General features: G+C 39.7%; 2 protein-coding genes across 4 annotated transcripts in view; one reads left to right on the top strand and one right to left on the bottom strand.

Annotated features, from left to right (window-relative positions):
- The window catches only part of LOC144085289 (pre-B-cell leukemia transcription factor 1), a 92261-nt gene extending 76668 nt beyond the window's left edge, over positions 1-15593 (bottom strand). For 2 of the 3 annotated variants that reach the window (XM_077614384.1, XM_077614387.1), the window contains exons 1-3: positions 15437-15593; positions 13617-13711; positions 13454-13527 (exon numbers count right to left, since the gene is read on the bottom strand). The gene's annotated coding sequence lies outside the window, so the exon portion shown is untranslated. The remainder of the gene's footprint in view (positions 1-13453; positions 13528-13616; positions 13712-15436) is intronic. The other variant, XM_077614385.1, reaches the window with a different exon arrangement.
- A 47-nt stretch (positions 15594-15640) lies between these two features.
- On the top strand, positions 15641-19875 carry LOC144085291 (glutamine synthetase). The gene is made up of 7 exons (XM_077614388.1): positions 15641-15804; positions 16381-16569; positions 17068-17229; positions 17628-17774; positions 17847-17974; positions 18054-18253; positions 18853-19875. Exons 2-7 carry the CDS (start codon positions 16404-16406, stop codon positions 19163-19165), a joined length of 1116 nt encoding a protein of 371 aa, XP_077470514.1. The 5' UTR covers positions 15641-15804; positions 16381-16403; the 3' UTR covers positions 19166-19875.
- The last annotated feature ends 1753 nt before the right edge of the window (positions 19876-21628 follow it).

Here is a 21628-nt window from a genome sequence, read left to right as displayed (position 1 = left end):
CGGGCTGGAGCTGGGCTCAGCTTGAGGCCAACGGCGAAGCGGACTGGGAGGTCCATTAAACCGCACAGGCGACACCTTGAGCTGTGGACAAACATGCGCACACAATGGCGTGCGACGGCGGTGGTTGCCACGGTGATGGGAGGAAACACAGCATAGTGGTGACAAAGAGAGGGAGAGAGGGTGGGGGGGATCAGGCCACTGAAAAGCCTTCGCAAACTGCCTTCTTGGAAAATAGCCCCCTTTTGACTTGGCGTTACCGAGACTGTAAACCATCCATTCACTGACATGAAGATGTTTTTATTGGAGCCAAATACGGTACTTGTAAGACATAATAGTGTATTTAATCCTTCTACACGGTTCTGCCTTTAACTCATTGGCTACCATTGACGGCAATATCTAAGAGAATAAAATGTGTGTATTGTTCAGGTAATGTTGTGTTGAGGGGAAAAAAAGTTTTTTTAAACAATTTTTAACTTGATTTATGTACTGTAGTTTATAATATAGTTTTAGGTCACATGCTCAAAATTTAAGAAACTAGAAAGTATTTTAACTTATATAAACATATGAAAAAAAGTCATTTTGCTGGAATATCATTTGTAAACAACATGGTCATTATCCAAAATTATATATTGACAAAAGTCAATAACCTCAGAATATGTATTAAGCAGGGAAAAAATAGCACATACAAATGTTTTTTTTTCCAATTTGAAAAAAGCTATTCAACATTAAAAGGCATGTAAGAGAGTTGTTAGCGAAGCCTTTTTTTAATTTTTATTTTATTTTTTTATTTTGCAAATCAGTTTTGCAAGCACAAAAATAAATTTAGGAACAAATAATGTTTACATATTTGGTTGAGCGCCCTTGATTGTGATTTTCTAGACTTATATACTCTTTGTTCTACAGTTTGTAGTGTAGATATAAATATATAGCATAAAATATATGGTATACATGTGTTTTTTTGCAATAAACCTCTGGATAATTTTAATTTATATAAGAAATTAAAAAAAGAAGTGACGTGACTGAGCCTATTTCCGAACACATGATCGGATATGGGAAAGCTCTAGTAAACAAAATGTTAGTCGCTGAATTATTTTGACTGCAATAGATGTCAAATCGGTTCAAACTGGCAACGCTGTCAGTGAAAGATCATGTTTCAGTTCTACTTACAGCAATTGAAGTCCAATACTCCACTGAACTAAATGCACTGATCTTTAAGCAACAGTTATACGGATGGCATATACATGTGTATTTCAAAATAGTCGATGCATAGTCGTCCCAATCTGATCTTTGAATCTGGCAGCTGGTCTGCAAAACAGCTGAAATACAGGACGGCAAGAGGCAAGCTGTTGTTTGTTTGTTTGTTTGTTTTTTTTAACGCATAATTCCTCCCTCCTGTTCCTTTTTCTGTTTTCCCTTTACTGCCTTTGTGCACGACTCTTTTCTACACCTGCCTGCGCTGCCGCGGCCTTGTCGGAATCCTACCAATCCCCACTCCACTGCAGTGTATCCGTCTGGAAACTCCACAGATGCTGGCACTTTTTAGTGCACACACACTCAAAACAAGCAAAGTGATGGGATGAAGATGTCAGTTATGGCAAATAGAACTCTGTCACACTTCTCTATAACATCTTTGTCACTGTTTACTAGAGCGAGAAGCTGAACACACGCATTTAGACGCATACCCATCTTTGGCGAAGAGATACGCAGTTATTATTGGAGAGCGGGAGAATTAACTCATTGGTTTGGTGAAGGGAAGAACTTTTATTAAAGACGTGAACAACTGCAGATAACAGCGTTGAATTTGACTGATTTATGAGGATTAGGAAAAACTACATAAATGATTTCTGTTCAATTTTGTGGAGCGGTGGCATATATATATTTCAGAATAATTATAAAAGGAGAAGGGAAGGTGCAAACAGGGTTTCACCATTTTTTACATTGTGGTTATTACTTGTTCCCCTTTCTGCCATTCATTCAAGGCATAGAGGAATAAATAGGCCTGTCTACAACTATTCAGGTTTAATGCTAAGATTTGGGGGGAGAAATTCATGATTTCGGCATTTGACTGAATGAAAATGTTGCCCGTGTTAGAATGAAGCACGTATGTTAAATTCCAACGATACGCTCCATTGAACCAGAAATTAATCTGCTGACTTAATTTCACATGGGCAAAGGGAAAAAGATGTGCGTAAATTCATGATTCTATTTTTTCTTTCTTTATTTTTCTCTTCCAGGAACTTAAGAATTCCCCCATCCAAAAAATGATGAATTGATTTCTCTTATTATATATAGCCCCAAAACAGAACTTTGGCATCTTCCCCCACTACTTTTCATACATAAATTTTTCGACTATTTCACCACTCAAGTCACAATGGAAAAATCCAAGAATGACAATTTCATCAACAAACCAGCAAATCGCCCCAAAAGAGAACTTTCTTTTTTTTTTACATTCAATAAATCACTAACTAGCTTCACCGTATGAGTCACATTGGGACACCCATCCAAGAACAACAAGTCTCCATTTATTCCTATCATTACGTAAGTCTATAAATCAGAAAATAGACAAAACAGCACCGTGCGTCTTTTTACTTTTCTTGGATTTGTTGACTAAAATATAATATGTCTATTGTCTATGCATAATTCGACAATATGCCATGAAGTGGGAAATACCCACAAACAAACTATACTTGTTCTAGGTTCATGAACATCGGTCAACATTCTGAAATGAAAATGTTTTCAATGTTTTCAAAGATAGAAACAGCACTAGAACTCAGTTTTTATGTAGGATTGGAACCACATGAAGGAAGTACTGTACTTCTTTTTTCTTTAGCTGCTTCTGGTTGTGAGTTTCCTACAACCATTTGGCGATCCTCAACTAAATATTTGCTCACAGTCAATAAAGTAAATAAAACTCAGCTGACAAACACTTCATAGGACCTTGCAATTTGGATCAATTGCACTCATGCAACTGTTTGCCATTTCCTCAGATTTGCATCCCTCAAAATAAACCCCAAAAATAGCCTGGTAATTAAAGTGTAGCAGAAATCCCACAATTTTTCTATGAATTTTAAAGGAAGCCATCATGTGTGCCATACTTAGTGATTTGAGTATCACCTGGATGAACCCAAATCCTTTCTCAGGACTATCAACAAAATCCTCCCAACTCGCTTAGACAAACAAACCCAAGTATGGGCCTCCACGATATTTTTTCACCTTTGTTAACAACCACGGATGGCAAGTTTATTTGTACGCAGACCAGGTTGTGAGTGGGAGGCAGCAAAAGAGAGGGGTCTTAAGCACTCGGCTTGTTTTTCTTGGGTCTGCCGGGGAGGGAACGAGGGATCACGGGGTGAGGAGTCAAGGGGAGGACAAGGTGACTGATTGAGCTGAGGCACTAGGTCAGAGTGAGGCTGCTGAACCGAACCCAGCAAAGACCCTCCTCAAGACTAACTATGATCAAATGCATCACGGGCCTCCGTCAACACGTGCGTCCCACCGGACGCTATATGACTTCCACATGTGCGCTCGGACAAGGCGGCAGCGCAACACACATTAACGGGCTTATCAGCACCCAGCTCACAGCGCGGCGGCCGACAAAAGGCGGGTTTTCGGCGGAATAATGGATGCGTAAAATCAATCTGGGAGTCTCAAAAGGTCATCATGTGCAAAGCGACAGTTCCTGGAGCAACAAGAGGAAGCCATATAATCTGTGAAAGGGGTTCTGCACAAAAGCTCCAACAGCAGGACTCTAATTTCAAACGAGTGAACACCAGTAGAGCTGTCTGGAAATTAAAAAAAACATGCATGCTTTATACGCCGGACGGACAATTAATGCAAGGCAATCATCACCGGACGCTATTGAGAGGAAAATTATTCTGCACCGCTCAGTGAATTTATAAAGAAAATGTATTACAAAGTACAAGCTGCTTTCGCACCAGCATTCATCTGCAGTCCTTTCAATATAGAATTCAATTATGCAGAACACCTGAACAAACAATATCTCACAGACAATTATTCGCCGCCTTGGTAAGGCTTGGAAAACAAATTAGCAGCAAGAGCGTGTGGTGATATTTTTGGCGGGGGGAGTTTACAAAGCTCGCAGCACGACACCTTCTCCAACGACTGCAGAATTAAACTGGCCTATTTGAGTTCTTGTAAAGGCTTTTTAGACACATTTTCTACAACATATAATTTATAGAGCAGTTTTTTCCAGTTTTACTTTATACTACGATTGACAGTACTTAAACTATCGAAGTCGGTGAGTTGTTTAATAATAAGTACTAGTTGTGCACTGCAGTGTCCAAGAAAACACGTACTTGTGACACACACAAAAAACAAGGGAAATTCACGGTGGCTTGAAACGCCATTGAATTCAGAGGAGGACAACATAGTTTGTGTTTTTTAAGAGATAAATGAGATCTATTAAAAAGCTCGTTTTGAAGTGTGTAGAGTAGACTACGCATCCATGGCATCCAAGAATGCTGAGCCAAATCAGTAAATGTCAAATATTAAACTATTATAATTTGTAAATCCATCATGAAAACTGCATGATTCAGACAATACAGGAAATCAGGAAACAATCTGATGCTCAATCTGTTGCTGGAGTAAATATTTTGTTGAGTCTTTGTAAATCGTGACACACCAGCACAATTTGCTTCTCTAAGGTCCGCCTGGGTGGTATCATAAACATCTGGTTTGGGGGAGGAGACTCATGATTGTTGCTAGAGATATGGTTGCTATGTGTGTGGTGTTCTGTTGGTTATCTCAAGTAACCCACACACTTTAAGGTCAGTAACAACAAACTATCCAGTAAATGACTAAAACATACTCCTAATATACCTTTTTCTATGGCCAACTAACGACAGTGTAGGTTTATGCGGGCCTGTAGTCACGGGCTCAAAGCACTAGAGCAACAGTGAAATTTCTTGGCAAAGCCATCGGCCTCTATTGATTGGGCAAAGGCCCAACAGCCCCTCACTAAAAAGAGATTAAAATATCAGGCTTGTCTCAGACATTTATGGAGTGTGTGACCTCAGCCGATGTGAGTACATACATCATAGTCCATCTCCGTGAGTCACGCTCAATGTTGAGCGGCACCGCACGGTGGCGGCGCGCTTGAAGCACAGAGCCAGTGATTCATTTAGAAACTGCAGGTGCGGCGTCAATATAGCTGTTTCATTAAAAAAAGTCACACCGTGCCTTTTTTTTTATACACCTTTTAGGTTAAAAACAGCTGAGATGGATGTTTTGGGAAATGGGAGGTGTCAAAGGATGTACGCGTCCATTCACAGGTCCCTTCATTACAGAGCAAGCAGGTCCTGTCAGCGACTTTTCATTACACGGACCCATATATCCACCGCCGGTATCCGAGTGGTCCGCTCTGTCGCCTGGCAAGAAAAGGCGCTCTTGGGGAAAGTCCTCCCGTTCTCCCTGAACCCACCACCCCCTGCTACCCTCAACAGGCGAGAGAGGCCAGGCAGAAAGAGAGAAATCGTGTTTGCCATCAACAGCTCAAGAGAGTAGCATGGCAGCAAGATTGATGACACCCTCCCTGAAAGTAACAAAAGAACTCCTGTGCGCCAGGGCCCGCTTATGGAGCTTGATAGAGTTGTCATCCTCTTAATAAACAGCTAGGATATGTCAACCGGCGAGGCGGCAGGGATGCCGACGCCTCGCTCGCCCACAAAGCCACGGGCGGGATCACCTACTGGCACGGCGGCACGCACGCGGCACCATATGGAGCCCCCCCCAGGGTGTCAGCGAGGCAATTACTGAAGAAGAATAAATACATGGCAAAATCTTCACGTTTGTTGACTTTGCTTGGTTTGTGTGATAACTCCGGGCACAATTGGACTAAAACTTTTAGGAAATATTCCAATCATGCCGGTTCTGGGTGAAATTTCACAAACTACAAAATGATAGGTTCTCTTGTCAACACCTGGAGAAGAATGTCAGCCGCGAGACACATGAACAGACGTGCGGGTTTACATATTTAAGAGTTGATGAACACTTCATTAGAATGCAGTGTCATGACACTTATAATAATTCTGAGATGACCCTTGTCATGAATGAATGAATGTATGCTCATCAGTGTCCTAACCAAAGGAGCCTTACCCGATCCCTAATGAAAAGACATTTTAAACAATGTCAACTTTGCATTAAAAGTGACACAATTTATGGAATGACATTAAATGGCATCTGTCAAAGGCATTCATTCATATTCATGACAGATGTCATGTCATGACTATGACAGTCTTATGACACTGTCCCAAGAAGCATTGAAATAAATTTGAGCTAAAGAGCAGGGCTGACTGCCCAGTTGCCAACGCGCTGTTTTGTAGGCATCAGGAGTGAGACAGCAATCGCGTCACACAACCTAGGTTTATTCAGATACATTTTACGTATGGTCCACATACCCTCACTGGCCACCTAATCAGGTACACATTGCTTATACTAAGTTGAACCCTTTTTGCCTTCAGAACTGTCTTAATCCTTTGTGATGTAAATTTACCAAGTTACAGTATCATTTTTCAGTGAGTTTGGTCCATATTGACATGATAGCATCCCTGAGTTGCTGCAGATGTGACGGTTGTACATTCATGATGTGAATCTTCCATTCCACCACATCCCAAATGTGCTCTAGGGGTTTGGGATCTGGTGACTGTGGACAACACCATTTGAATACAGTGAAGTCATTGTCATTTTTAATGCACTGGTCTGATATTATTCAAATGACATGCCACGGTACATTATTCTGCTGGAAGTAACCATCAGTGGATGGATAGAATGTGGTCATAAAAGGACGGACGTAGGCAACAACAACACTCAGGCGTGGCATTGCAACGATGCTTAATTGGTACTAAGGGGTCCAAAGTGTGCCAGGATAATAAACCTAACAACATTACACTACCACTATCAGCCTCAATTGTGTATACAAGAGAGGATGGATCCATGCGTTCGTTGTTTGTGCCGAATTCTGTCTCTACCATAAAAATTTCTCAGCAGAAATTGAAATTTATCCGACAAGGGAATATTTTTCAAATCTTCTACTGTCAAATTTTGCTGAGGGTATGATGAATTGTAGCCTCAGTTTCCTCTAATTAGACAGAAATGTGAAAGGAGTGGCGGGCGGTATGGTCAAGATATGCCATGTTTGTTCAGACATGCTCTTCTACATATTGTGGATGTAAAACTTGGCTAATTGAGTCACTGCTGCCTTTGTAATGGCTCAAAATAGTCTGGCCATTCTCCTCTGACCTCTGGCATCAAAGAGATCAACTGCTGGTCACTGGTTGTGTTCTCTTTTTCACACTATTCTCTGCAACTCTAGAGATGGTCGTGCATGAGAAACAATATGAGCAGTTTTGGAAAAACTCAAAGACCAGCCCTTTAGACACCAACAACATGCCAGGTTCAAATTCAGTTTCTTCTCCTGAAGCTCTGTGTGAAGAGCAGCAAATCATGTTAACCATGACCAAAAGCCAAAATGCATTGAGTTGAGAAAACCTCATATAACTTGAAGTACATACATAACACCACTAAAACATTCATTTTGCGAACCACTTACGGGGGTACCGGAACCTATCCCAACTAAGTACGGGCACCAGGCAGAGGACTCTGAATCAGTGGCCAGCCAATCACAGGATACTTTCATATGATTAGATAAAATAGTACTAGTAGTGTAAAAAAAAGCCTCACATTGTGCAGCCACTTCTGGGAAATACTGGAAATTATTTACATTTTTCTCCGCTATTACACATCAGAAAAATTCACTGTATTTATTTCAAATTATTAAACAAGTTTTTAATTTTTTTATTTTACGCTGCGATGCGCATGACAAAGCTGTGGTCTGTCCATTTAAGTGTGTACACTTCATTACACTAATTGACAAAGTGTAATTTATCAACGCTATGATGAAATGCTTCAACGAAGGACAAAAATTTCATGTTCATGTTCAGTTTTCTACACATACATTTTTAATATAGTCACTGACATTGATGGTGATGGACAGTGTATCACTGCCATCGCACCCAATGAGTTAACTGAACTGTAAAAAAAATTCTTGTAGTCTTTAATTCAGGAAAGAAAGTCTAAAATGACTTGACATTGATTTCTTCATACTATCTATTGTGGGAGAAAAATACGTGGAAATATTAACAAGATGTATATACAAACAAAACCCCCGAAAATGTTGGAGTAGCTACTTGACATTTTGGGAGCTATGTGAGAGAATGGGCTCCAGGGTTGGCTGGCAACCGGCTGAAAGAATGTTTGGGGGTGTTTTTGTGGCACATTTACTACCTTGAAATAGAGCTGCACTTGTCTATGCTGAATTAAGCCTTATATTAAAGCATTAAAGTGTTAACAACACTGAAATATAAAACTCAGGAGCACAGCAAAAGGACAAGTTGGGTTGAAAAAAAGGCCAAAATAAAAATTTGAATAACATCATGATGAAACATTTGTGTAAGAACTTTTTTTATATCTATGTATAAATACATACTAAATTTCCAAATTCCTGTATTTTCCTGTCCTTGGTCATTTTTATAATAATAGGTTTGACTTACAAACTCATTTTAAAGAGTTTTTTATATTACTGACATTATTCCTGTTTTACTTCTACTTTGTACGATATGCTTATGTTCCTAATTAGCACCGATTAATACATTGGTAGACCAAAAATTTCATACAACCAACATGACATGCAATATGTAGTTAGTTTTGAAAATATGGATTTTTTTTGTTATACGTACATATATGTAAATATGCTTGAAAATATTTTGTATCGCACACTAGTGGCAGAGTATGTTCAAAAATAAAAATGAATAAAAGAATGGAAATAGGCTTCTATTCTGGCATTTTTAAGAGATGAAAACTAAAATAGAAACTTAATAATAATTAGATTTATGAATTAGTGTATTTTGAAAGTTTATTTTGACACTTTTAAAACTGAAAATTTCACCATGTTTGTCTAAAAATTTATCAGATTAACCAATTCATGAACAAAACTTTAGGCTCTACGACAAGCCAAAATAAAGGCTGTCGGCATCCTATTTAAATTCAAGAGTGCATGACAAACACAAATCCTCGCCAAGAAAACGCAGAAAAAGAAATTCATTTCTATAAAGTCTGCCACTTACAATATTCACTCATTTTGGGGAGTAAGGGGCGGGGGGCGGCAATGTTGTTGTCTCAATTGAATCTGCAGCCCACTCCTGGTGTGATACCTAGTTAAAGCCAGCAGGGTGTGAAATGGCATTTGGAAATAAATGAAAGTGACTATGAAACAGTGGAGTTGGAAGATATTGCCGTGTCAAGATGACAGACAAGCCCCGGAATGGAGCCGGAGAAAAAAAAAGTTATTATCCCAAAGAGTGAGGAGCCTGGATTAAATGTAACCCATGATGGCTCACATCTTTCTGCCTTTGCCCTCGTGCACATACACACAAACGAGATGATGGCGCCCACAAAAATCGCAACAATCTCAGTGGCAATAGCTCGCCTGTTGATTTTCATGAGAACAATCCATCTTCTTGCAGCGCCACGGTGCCAATAAGTGTTATTGCAAAGTGTTTGCCTATTGACGTTCCGCATAGAAGTGCTTTGAAGGAGCTCTGGAGCGACACAATCCCTGGAGGCTCTTCCTCGCCTGATTTACAGCTCGCCTGATGAGTCACACAGGACACGCTGGCAGTTGAAATAGCGACGACTGTGTTGTCAGCCTTATTCATTTTTAAACTAGACTCTTGTCCTGTGGTGCCGAGATAGGGATGGCCTACGCCATGCATTATTTCAGTTGCTGATAAGATCAAATATGGAGATCTATGAATGCAAAACCTAAATTTGGAGCAGTATGAAGTGGCCATTGAAGTAAAAAAAAATGGGCTGCCATTTATGTAAAGATCTTCCCACTCCGATCACGTCATTTTCAAAGGGTCAAAATTTGGTGGAAAATTTTAGAATGTATTTATTATATATAGTCCTCAGAATGCAGAGTCTGTGTACCTACATGTTTGCTTGATTCGTCTATTTAATTTTGCCTTTATGAAGTTCTTTTGCTGGTAAAATATTGATGAACCCAATAAAGGACAGTTTATCTGTAACACAGCTCTCCATTTAAGTAGATAAAAGTAAAAATATTGTGGAAAAATAAAATCAAGAATTGCAATGATGTATCAATACAATTTAACTACTCAAAATGTTATTTAAAAAGCTACTGTGTTTGTAAGATCTTTTGTTGTCACAGAATAATATTGGAGTGTTCAATATTGTATATTTGCATAGGCAGGATCGTTTTGAGATCAAGGGGTCAAACCCTGATGGATTCCGACCATTCTGTGTGGAGTTTCTATATTCTCCCCATCCCTACATGGTTTTTCTCCGGGTACATGGATTTCAGCCTACATCTTAAAAACATGCAAGCTAGGTTTGCTGAACATCCTAAACTGTCCCTATGTATGAGTGCAAGCGTAAATGGTTTTTCGTTTCATTGTGCCCTGCAATTGGCTGGCAACCAATTCAGGGTGTCCACAGTTGGCTGGGACAGGCTCCAGAACCCCGTGACCTTTCTAAAGATAAGCCGAACAGAAAATGAATGAATAAATGAATATTTCTATATCAGAATAAATCAGGATATATAAACCTAATTTGTTTTGTAATCTTTTTTTTTAATGAGCAATATTTAAAAATTTTACTATTTTCTGCATAACACTGCACTAAACCGTTCATATGGTTATCATGTTAAGATGGTTTTGTTCAATTAAAGTGTTTGTTGTTTTCCTACATAATATTGCTGAGCTATTGGATCAGCACTCAATATTGGCAGAACCTGAAAATCAGGTGCAAAAATATGTGAATGTGACATCGCTGCTTCTTGGTATATATTGACAAAAACAAACTGTACAGCACACTCAATACACACAAAAAAATGAGCATCTTATTTCATATCTGGATAGATGAAAGGTCATCGTGAATTGAAAGCAAAGTGATGAACGTTACGTGCCTTTTTTTCATTAGAGATGAAAATACCTTACAATGTTTTCTATTGCTTCTAAAGGATGATTTTGTCCACTGCCTGTCATTTCCTGCAAACGCCCTTTTTTCCGTTTTGCCAAGCTAGTTCATTACAGATCATACATATTTGACATGTAACCATGTCAATCAAAATGAGTGAAAATTTTTGATTTGTGTTTTTGAAGCCGAGGGGAACATCTTGAATGCCACCTTTGGTTTCAATTTATAATTAAAATGGAACTTTCTGAGGAAAACAGCCTTTGTGTATTTCATTTTGGTCAAATGACGCTCAAGAACGTCTACATGGGTGACTGCTGCCCTCTGAAGGTGTGTTGGGAGTATTACGTTATCTGAGGGCCATTTCTAGGATGAATGTGAAATTTAAAAAATTATATCTAATAAACATTTTAACGTGTAAAGATAGTGTTTGTGTTGTACCGAATAAGATGGTTGTTGGTGAGAAAAAACTAAATAGTATATACACTGTATAATTCATAAGTTTGTTTTCAGGTCAGTTTTATTTGAGTTAAATAAAGGTCAGGCTGCGTTGCCTTTTTAATGACATTTTGCGTAGTTAAATTGTATTGAGACATCATTGCAATTCTTGATTTTATTTTTCCAAAATATTTTTACTTTTATCTACTTCAATCGGTCAAGTGCATTGCATTTTTTGCGCATTTCAGGATGGTTCTTTTTCATCAGTTTCATTGGGAATACATCAGAAAATTAGAAACATTAAGTCATAGTTTCTTGTTAATTACATTAATATTGCTGTTAAGACTACAACAATACACATCACAGGCTATTATACCTTTAATGGAACGGTCCACCACAAATTAGCTCATAGTGACCCCACAAAAAGGCTTTTATGTCATGTCATTGACAGATAATTCTCTACCCAAACTATGAACCGTCTCGCCCAGTCTGACACAAGTTGACCCAGCAAAGCCTTGAGTTTGCATGCGAGTGCTGCAGCACATGTCTTTAATTACTAGTGAGAACATTCAGACTGGTGGAGGCACTGCAGGTCATGTCCTCCAAGCCCAACATGACAATGAAAAAAGACATGCAGGCTGTAATTTTATCTTCAACATGGGACCTAACCTCAGCATAGTTGAAGATGGATTTCCCTTGTGGGACAAATAAAGGACAGGGAACATAAATTTAACCTAGGTTTATGAGTGTTTGGCCGACACTCTGAATGTTAAGCACACAATAACGTCTAATTGAAAAATTACATTCATTAAAGGATATTTAGGTTTTACAATGCATCCAGGGACTTAACAGCTGGAGTATTGTTTTGTATTGTATTGATTGAATTTCATAGGATCGTTGCTCAAACGATTAAAATTGCTCAACCGATTAATGTACCGATGTAGATTCTTATATGCCGTAATATTCGTACTACAAGACGCTACTCTTTCTCTCGATTTGAAAACTGCGGTTTTTAAAACAAAGTGGCTTACTTATGGATTTATGTGGACAAATTGACCTTTTTTTCCATCAAGAAAAAAGGTGATTATTTTGAAATGATATTGCTCTAGGACCCAGCACCTTGAGATGTTGCTACTTGGAGTGCGTTCAAATCGTGTGCGGTCGATTGGTCGCCGGTCTTTTGGTCGCCGTCTTTTGGTCGTCGGTCTTTTGGTCGCCGGTCTTTTGGTCGCCCCGACCGTGACAACGGGTGACCAAAAGACCGACGACAAAACAAGGTAAAACAACACGGTCTACGCATCAATAAAAGCCAACAATGGCCATGAGCAGTTTTACTGAGCCGACATGTGAGTGTATAAGAGTTTGTATGTACATGTGTTGTCCCTTTAAGAAGCTACGTCAGTCAGGGTCTTAACAAGTGCTCCAACAAAAAACAATAAAAGTCCAGGAAATTTGGAGCTTTTCTTTAGCCTAATAATTACTAGGGCATTAAGTGTGACTAAATAGTAATTCGCAGTTTGTATTTAGGGAATTTGAGCAAAGATTTAAATGGTAATTATCACTAACCTTCCGGGCCACCAAAAGACCGGCGACCAAAAGATCGGCGACCAAAAGACCGGCGACCAATCGACCGTGTACCGATAATGTTGCTACTTGGAGTGCGTTCAAATTATGAATTGTTAGATTGCTACTAGTAAAAAGAGCAGTTTTGAAAATGATGGATATACAGTGTTTTCTACAAGATGATGCTATACTAGCACTGATTACATAGAAAAGGAGTTATGTGAGGAACTGTTAATCACTGCCTTCGATCTTGTATTTGCTTTTCATATTGACATTACGACTTACCTTTGTTTTGTTTACTTTTATTAACAGTCATTGATTTCAATTTAGGAAAAACTAAGAAGCATTTCCATACTTCAGAGTTATTTCTAAATTGTCATATTTCTAGACAATTTTTACACTATGAAGGACTGACTGACTACATGAGTGGTAAATCAACTACCTTTGCTTGAGCGTCTTTCTTTTCATTTTGTCCAGTGGGAGGCGCTCTGCGACAGCATACAGAAACTTTTTGATCTGCAGCAAAACAGTGGTCATTTTTCAGTGGGCTAGAAACCAAATGGATGAATTTGATATAAATGCTCATACAGATTTAAGATTATTACCGTGGACACTGATGGTGCAACTTTAAAGATTTTCATGAAGACTCCAGGTGGAGGATCAACACAAATCAAGAGATCACCACTTGGGACAAAATCTGCTGTGGGAAGAAAAGAAAATTACAAAATGAACACACTTGCTTCTTAAAGATTCAAATGATGTCACTGTTTTTAGTACAGTATGGCTGTTCTAACCTAATTATAAACATTTATACAGTGCATACACAATGTACACATCTGCTGAGGCCTTCTTGAAGTGTGCGCTAACATGCAGTGTCATCTAAAATTTCTAGGGCAGATTTTGAGTCAGGAGACTAAAAAATCCGCATGGGAAGGTAGTCCAATTTCCTGTATGATTACTAAATGGCCATTTTAATCCTACATTACGTATTCTGTACTCTCACTGGATACACGTGCATAATCTCACCTGTTGGTGTTTGTAAAATTTAACCTCTGCAAGGAATTATTATCACCCTCGAGTGTTTGTATTTCATTGCTATACACACGTGTACATTTTATCCAATATGTGAGTCATTGTTGAGCTTTTATTGGATAATTTCAAAGTGATTAAAAACGATGTCACACCAGAGAAACCTTTATTTTCTAAGGTGGCATCCTAAAAATGTTTGATCAGATTTTGGATATAGACCATCCCATTATAAATATTGACAAAACAGCTAAATAAATAAATGAATAAACATTGCACAGAATTGCCCCTTTTCAAGATGCTTCCATGTCTAAAAATCTGTCATTTTGGGGCTGCAAAATTGGGTTTTGGGGTTGTGGTTGGGATTGGGATTAGGATTAAATGTAGAACGCTACATCCCAAAAAGCACATTACAGCTACAAAACATGGTTTCAACCCTGTCTTGCAGGCTGCAGACAAATCAAACCCTCCACGTCAGCAGCTAATTGCAATACCTTGGATAGCAGTGTGGTGACGCTATCGTTCCAATAATTATTTTAGCAAAATAAAGTGGACCAAGAGTACGTAGTGTACTTCATCAAAGCTTGGTTGCAAAGGAATAAGGAAAGCAAAAGGAGTCTCATTTTTTTTGTCATTTCGTCAAATTTCTTGACCTAGAATTTTCTTAAATCTGAAGATAAAAAAAGAAAACGTTATTAGTTCACCAATTGAACAGGGATTTCAAAGACATTTCCAATTGTTGTAGAATAAGGACAACGCAAGGTTCACATTTCAATTTTTGACCTAAGAGTGTTGTTGCATTGGCATGGCTTAAATAATTCATTTTTTTTTTCAGAACTGCTGCTGTAATTAGCCATTTAATGTTCAAAGAAATTGCAAATAAATTGTATAATAGGTTGTGCTTAATTTGAAGTTGATGGAAATCCAGTCAATATTGTTAATTAAATCTGAGAAACGAAATGTGGGTGAGGAAGGAGGAAGAATTAATTTTGACTGGGAGAAACTGGCAACGATCATTAGTACCAATTGGACGTCTATCGTCGTCCTGTGCACTGAAAAATGAGCATTCACGGCCAGTCCTCCCAGTTCAAATGAATTGGATGCCTATCGGCGTCAATGGTTGAATCTCGTTGCACAAGTAGGTCAATTAAATCTATTGTCGGTGATTGTCTCCACGTGAATTGCTCACGTGGTGATCCAGTGATAAAGCAAAATCAACCGCATGCTCATGACAGAATTACATAAGGTTTCCCATTCAAACCAGTATGGTAACGCAGTGCACATTTGCAGCACGCGGGGGCGTCGATACCTTTACATCCGATTTATTGTGGCTGTTGGATTCTCGATTTAAGAATTATGATCGAATCCGTTCATTAGAGGGTGGCACAACAACTTTTACCTAGCTTTACGTCCAGTGGTCCGCTCTGCGTTTGTGTAAAGGCGAGGAGACTTCTGCCTGTGAGAAGCGAACTCGCGTGGAGAACCCACATTCTGGGAACACGCGGCGTGCCTGCGGCCAGGTGGGTTGAACTCGACATCAGTGTCTGACCAATGAGAAGCTGGCGTGAGCTGACAATCGCGGGCTAAAACCACACCCTCCGATTGTCTGGACCAATCAAATGTCCTAAATGTAGTCGCTTCCTTATAAATATGGCTGAACCCATCTTCGGCACTGGAGAATGGTAGAAACACTATCGGATAAACCCAAGACGAAACACTGGACCCGCAAGTCCTTTAGTTTTTATTTAAATTTTCTCGTTTCTCCAGGTAAACGATCTTTGAATTTCAGTTTGATTTACCTTCATTTGCTTCTGCTGCACTATTTTTTAATTAATACTATACACTTAAATCTTTACATTTTGTCATCTAATGTCTATGATTCTCTCTTGGTTCAATCGTATTTTTGTTCTGTTCGAGTATGGATGTGGTCACCCTGCGGAAGCTGCTGTCGATGATGTAATATTTCCTCACACAGTGTGTAACCATGGCTACTCCATAATCGTGCTAACGGGATGTACAGGCTTGACTTTTTATTTCATGGCTTCGCTTTCGACGCCAGCCTCGATTTAAAGACACATGACGACGACGCAAACGTTTATTTCCCAAAATAACGACCATTCCCACCCCATCTCGTCGTTTAATTTTGGAAATGAACACAAACTCCACGAGATGTCATCATTTCTGCTGCAGTTTTCAACTGTCCATGTGTTGTTTTTCTAGAAAAGTGAACAATGGTGGTCTTTTTGGTGTGTTTTTTGGGCTCGTTCTGCCCCCTAGTGTACAGTGGGCACATGGCATCATCCCTGGTCTCCCATTTTCCTATTTCTCTTGTCTTGTGTCCAGGTGTGTTATAGTAGGAAATAAAAATGGCCACGTCGTCCAGTGCCACCTTGAGCAAAGTCGTCAAGAATCAGTACATGGAACTCCCTCAGGGAGAGAAAGTCCAGGCCATGTACATCTGGGTCGATGGAACTGGAGAGGGGCTACGGTGTAAAACCAAGACTTTGGATTCTGAGCCCAAAAGTCTGAAAGGTAAGCACTTCCAAATTGCCAGCAAATGGGTGTGCCCACCCCACACCTCGTTTATTTCTTTTAACCTTAATGGCTGGAAAATTTCCTGTAAAATTCCGGAGAGTGTCTACCAAATATCCATAACTGGCAAAGCTGAGGAATTTTCATTAGAAAAATGACTGCAAACAAATCCTTTCATTGAAGATCACCACTGTGAATGATAAGAAACATTACTGGTACTTACAATGCCAATCCAGAAAATTTTAAGTGAAATAATCACTAGCGCTCCCCCCAAAAGTCACATTCAATCATCATTCACACTAGGACCCACTCCCTCCCTTCCTTTCTAAAACTTCTCAAGCTGAGGCTGTGCATATTAAATCCTTTTTGAATCTTTCTACTGCTCTTAAATTTGGTATACTCAAGTTACAAAATGAAAGTAGATGATTTTTCTACTCTTTAATCACTTGAATGTTGCAAAGACATCTGGAAATAGTCACTATCCATCCGCTCCTTCAGACCTTCCTGAATGGAACTTTGACGGGTCAAGCACTTACCAAGCCGAAGGTTCCAACAGCGACATGTATCTCATCCCTGCCGCCATGTTCCGGGACCCCTTCCGCAAGGACCCAAACAAGCTGGTGCTCTGTGAAGTTTTTAAGTACAACCGCATGCCTGCAGGTAAAACCATAAAAGTGACACACTTGTTCACTAATAGCATTAAAGGTATCTATCTCCACGTGAGCGGATTGACCCAAGAATGCACTTTTGCTACCTTTTTAAACAGATGGTCACACAGATGTCTAGTCTGCCTAAATGTGTACTCAAGAACTGGGTCTTTGTGTTAGATTACGTCCTTCCGTCCCGTAGGCTTATTAGTGAACACATGGTTAGACAAATGAAATAAGTGCAGACCACTCCATGCAGGTTTAGCCTTACAATGTGTGTAGTGTCCCTTCATCTATTCCAATGGGTCCCACGAGGGTAAAAATGTGACACAAATGCCAGTTATAGGCTTATTGGAATCAAATTACCTAGTGCTTTAGCAAGTTATTTTGATTTTGCTGTCATCTATGCAGAAACCAACCTGCGACTGATGTGCAATAAGATAATGAAGATGGTAGAAGATCAAGTCCCCTGGTTCGGCATGGAGCAGGAATACACCATCCTGGGTACTGACGGACATCCATTTGGCTGGCCTTCCAATGGTTTCCCTGGACCTCAAGGTGAGTCTATGACACACAGTAAGCCAGTGACATGATTAAGTTCAAATATGATTCTATTGTTTGTGTTCACAGGTCCTTATTACTGTGGAGTGGGAGCAGACAAAGCCTATGGGAGAGATATAGTGGAAGCTCATTACAGGGCTTGCCTCTATGCTGGGGTTCAGATCTGTGGTACAAATGCGGAAGTGATGCCTGCCCAGGTAAAAATGCAGTACACCTGCTCAAATTGATTTCACGTCCATGGTAGCCAGCGAATTAATTAATTGTGTGCGTGGATAGTGGGAGTTCCAGGTGGGCCCGTGTGAGGGGATCGACATGGGCGATCACCTGTGGGCAGCACGTTTCATCCTACACCGTGTCTGTGAAGACTTCGGGGTGATCGCCTCATTTGATCCCAAGCCGATTCCCGGCAACTGGAACGGCGCTGGCTGCCATACAAACTTTAGCACAAAGGAGATGAGAGAGGAGGGTGGACTGAAGTGAGTGTTCAAGGACATTTTGACCCTAGTAAAATCAAGGACTGGTCATTGTTTCTTTAATCATGGTTGGGATAAGAACATTGGCATGAGTTTAGTCTCCAAAGAAAGGGACCTGTGGTAATGATGATGGCAAGGACACATTTAAACTTTGCAAATTTTGTCAAGTCATCATGGTTTATTTCCCTTTTTTGTTTCCCCCCCTCATCTTGAATGTGGTATTCCGCTAGACTAAGTTGTAGGACTTTTTTTTCTCTTACATTGTGTATTTAGGAGCGCAAGATAAACATGACATGTCACACGAAAACAAGGTCATAAGCGGAATCTGGTATAACCACAGATAATCATTCCTGTCGCTGTCATCTATGGAATTCTTTTAAACTGAAGATTCCAAGATATGACTGCATTGGTGCAAATGCATGTCACCAAATGATCTACTCACAAATTGATTTGTGGATGAGTGGGAAGGAACACTATAGCAACCTAATCATATAAATTTACAACTATCGATAAGCTACGCTTGCATTTAACTTTTTCAAACAAGGTTTAGAATAGCGAATTCAATTCAACAGCATTCTCAAATACCGCCCATCTCATTCCAGAGCTATTGAAGAGTCCATCGAGAAGATGAGCAAGAGGCACCGCTACCACATTCGTGCCTACGACCCCAAAGGGGGGCTGGACAACGCCCGCCGCCTCACCGGCCACCACGAAACCTCCAACATCAACGAGTTCTCAGCAGGCGTGGCCAACCGCGGCGCAAGCATCCGCATCCCTCGCAGTGTGGGGCAGGAGAAGAAGGGTTACTTGGAAGACCGCCGTCCATCGGCCAACTGCGACCCATACGGTGTTACTGAGGCGCTCATTCGCACCTGTTTGCTGAGTGAGGAGGGCGACGAACCCACGGATTACTGAAGCAACCACTCGTGGATTGACTCCCACTGCCAACGGTTCCCCACCACCACCACCCAGCTAAATTAATCTTTTCATTTATTTAGTACTGTATTTTCGTCTCCACTACTACCATAGAGATGGTTTAACCTGCATTTATATAGATTCAAGTTGGCTGGTCAACTCAAAATGGTTAATTCATGTCTTTGGTTCTCCTCTGGTTATTGCAGGGTACCTTCCCTCATCCGTAGAAGGGATTGGCTTTTGTAAGTTTTTCTAACCATATCAATGCTGGCGTAACCCCCCCTCACCCTGGAGAAATGAACTAAAGTACGAGGACACCGAAGTGTAGAGCTGCTAATGTTGGGCACCATATATGGTTTAATCTTTAGTTCAGGTCCTGCTAATTCACTTTGTTGCCGACTTTCCCGTTTCAAATTACCCACGGTACTAACGCTTGATTTTTATGAAGTGTATTTTTAAATGGCAATGTTTGTCTTCAGATTTCTGACGCACTGGGTCTTGACTGTTTGTACTCTTTGTATGTAGCTGTCTGTACCCAGCTAATGTATGATGGCGTTTAAATGTGTTGGGTCTGTCCATAATGCCATTTGTAGATTTTCCTCAAGGAGTTTTATCCTTTCGTTAATGTGCCCTAGTTGGTAAATTTGTCAAGTTTACTGAACCTGGGTTATTTTTCTCTTGATACATTTAAAACTTATTTTTTATCACTACCTTGGTCTCTTGTCTTGTTTATACATTTGAGTCAATGTGGTTATGCAGTAGCCAAAATAAGAACAGCAACAGATTAAGGCACTTTTGATATGCTATTGATACAATAAATGCATGATGTCAATGTTAGCCTTTTGCGTCACGATTAAACAACGTTGCTTACTGACTCATAGTGCAAAATGAGATCGGGTAAATATGCTATTGGATACGTCTACTGTACTGTCAACTTGGGAGTGGTAAGTCAATAAAAGCGACTGTTCTCTGGGTGTGTGCTGCTGAGACATTAGTTGTGGAATTTAAGACAATTCTACTTATGTAGTCTGTTCCAATACACATTTGATAAGATGTCAGCAAATTAAATGATGGATGGTTAACGTGGTTGACAAATCAGCAGAATATTTTTGATGTTTGGACACATGGCAGCAACTTTCCTCTCTATCCTCTTGATGGGGGAAGGGGCTAGTAAGTTTGCCTTAAGACCTTTCCCCTATATCTCCACTAAAAAGCTTGTCCTCATTGGCCTGCTAGAAGCAAGACAACCAATAACCTTAAAGAACCCTGCTTCCATGTTTTAAGAGGAGGTTGACTGGCAGAAGGCTCATGTGCCTCATTTTTTTGTTCTTTACACTACTCTTAAATTTTCCTGTCAGTTGAATAACATGTTGGTGTTTTTCCATACTTGGGCCTGATTCTTGGAAGTGCTATGCAGGGAAAATTTGAAACAGAACATTAAGTTTGGAGATGATACAGACAATATTTTTAAGAATGAGTATGTGAGTCATGTGATTGCTGTAAACTTCGCAAGAGTGAAATGTTTTTCAAGAGTGGAACAGTCAAACCCATTCCTCTACATTAAGGAAATACACAACTGATGTGCAGTTTGCCACTTATGTTTGAAGAGCTGTTCTGGAACTGTTCATGTTGTGATAACTGTTGTTTTTAAAATGTTAAATAATCAAAAGTGTGAATATCTCTTGGATTTTTGACTTACTTTAATAACAAAATGGCAAGTGGTCAATAAATGTGTTCAGGACTCAAGTGACTGTTTTTTGGGTCATGGTGTTAGGGTTGCTTAAGAGCCAATGTAAAGTTAGAAGGTCTCCTACACAAGTGCAACCACAAATACCATAAGACCGTAAACCCACAGACCCCTTGGGCTTGTAAAACCATAATACTATATGGTCACATTTAGTTTTACAGGAAGCACGATGCTGCAAGAATCATAATATGATCCAAATGTCCTTTCTAATATTCAACCAGGTATATTTTAAGAGCCCCCCCTTCCCAAAGGTCCATGAGTTCAGCCCATAAGGTTTTGAGATGAGAAAGTAAACAAGGGCTTGGTGGTTCCGATTAGTCAAACTTAGAAGTGAATGTATGGTACATTTTGTCTTCTGAACTAGCAGGAAAACAAAACTTGGAATATTTTCTTTACCAGTAACTTGATTTGACACTGGATGCTTTATATAATTTTAGACATAACTGCACATGTGTGGAAGCCGCCACTGCCTTATTTTTGGCTCATCCTTCTGTTTTGTTCTTGGTCAGACTGACTCATTTGGATCAAATGTTTCAACATCACTTAGAATTTTGATTTTCTTGTGGGCTTTTGGGGATATTTTATTGTATTTTTAATAGACATACATCTTTATTTTAGCAAATAGCATGCACTCCTGTCCCTAAACACTTTTGGGCATGTGCATACAAGTTTATTGAATAGTCAGTCTTTTGAAAACAAGCATTACTAACAGTAAA

This window comes from Stigmatopora argus, chromosome 12 (genome assembly GCF_051989625.1).
Source record: "Stigmatopora argus isolate UIUO_Sarg chromosome 12, RoL_Sarg_1.0, whole genome shotgun sequence".
NCBI lineage: Eukaryota > Metazoa > Chordata > Actinopteri > Syngnathiformes > Syngnathidae > Stigmatopora > Stigmatopora argus.
This window is presented reverse-complemented; position numbering and strand designations above follow the sequence as displayed.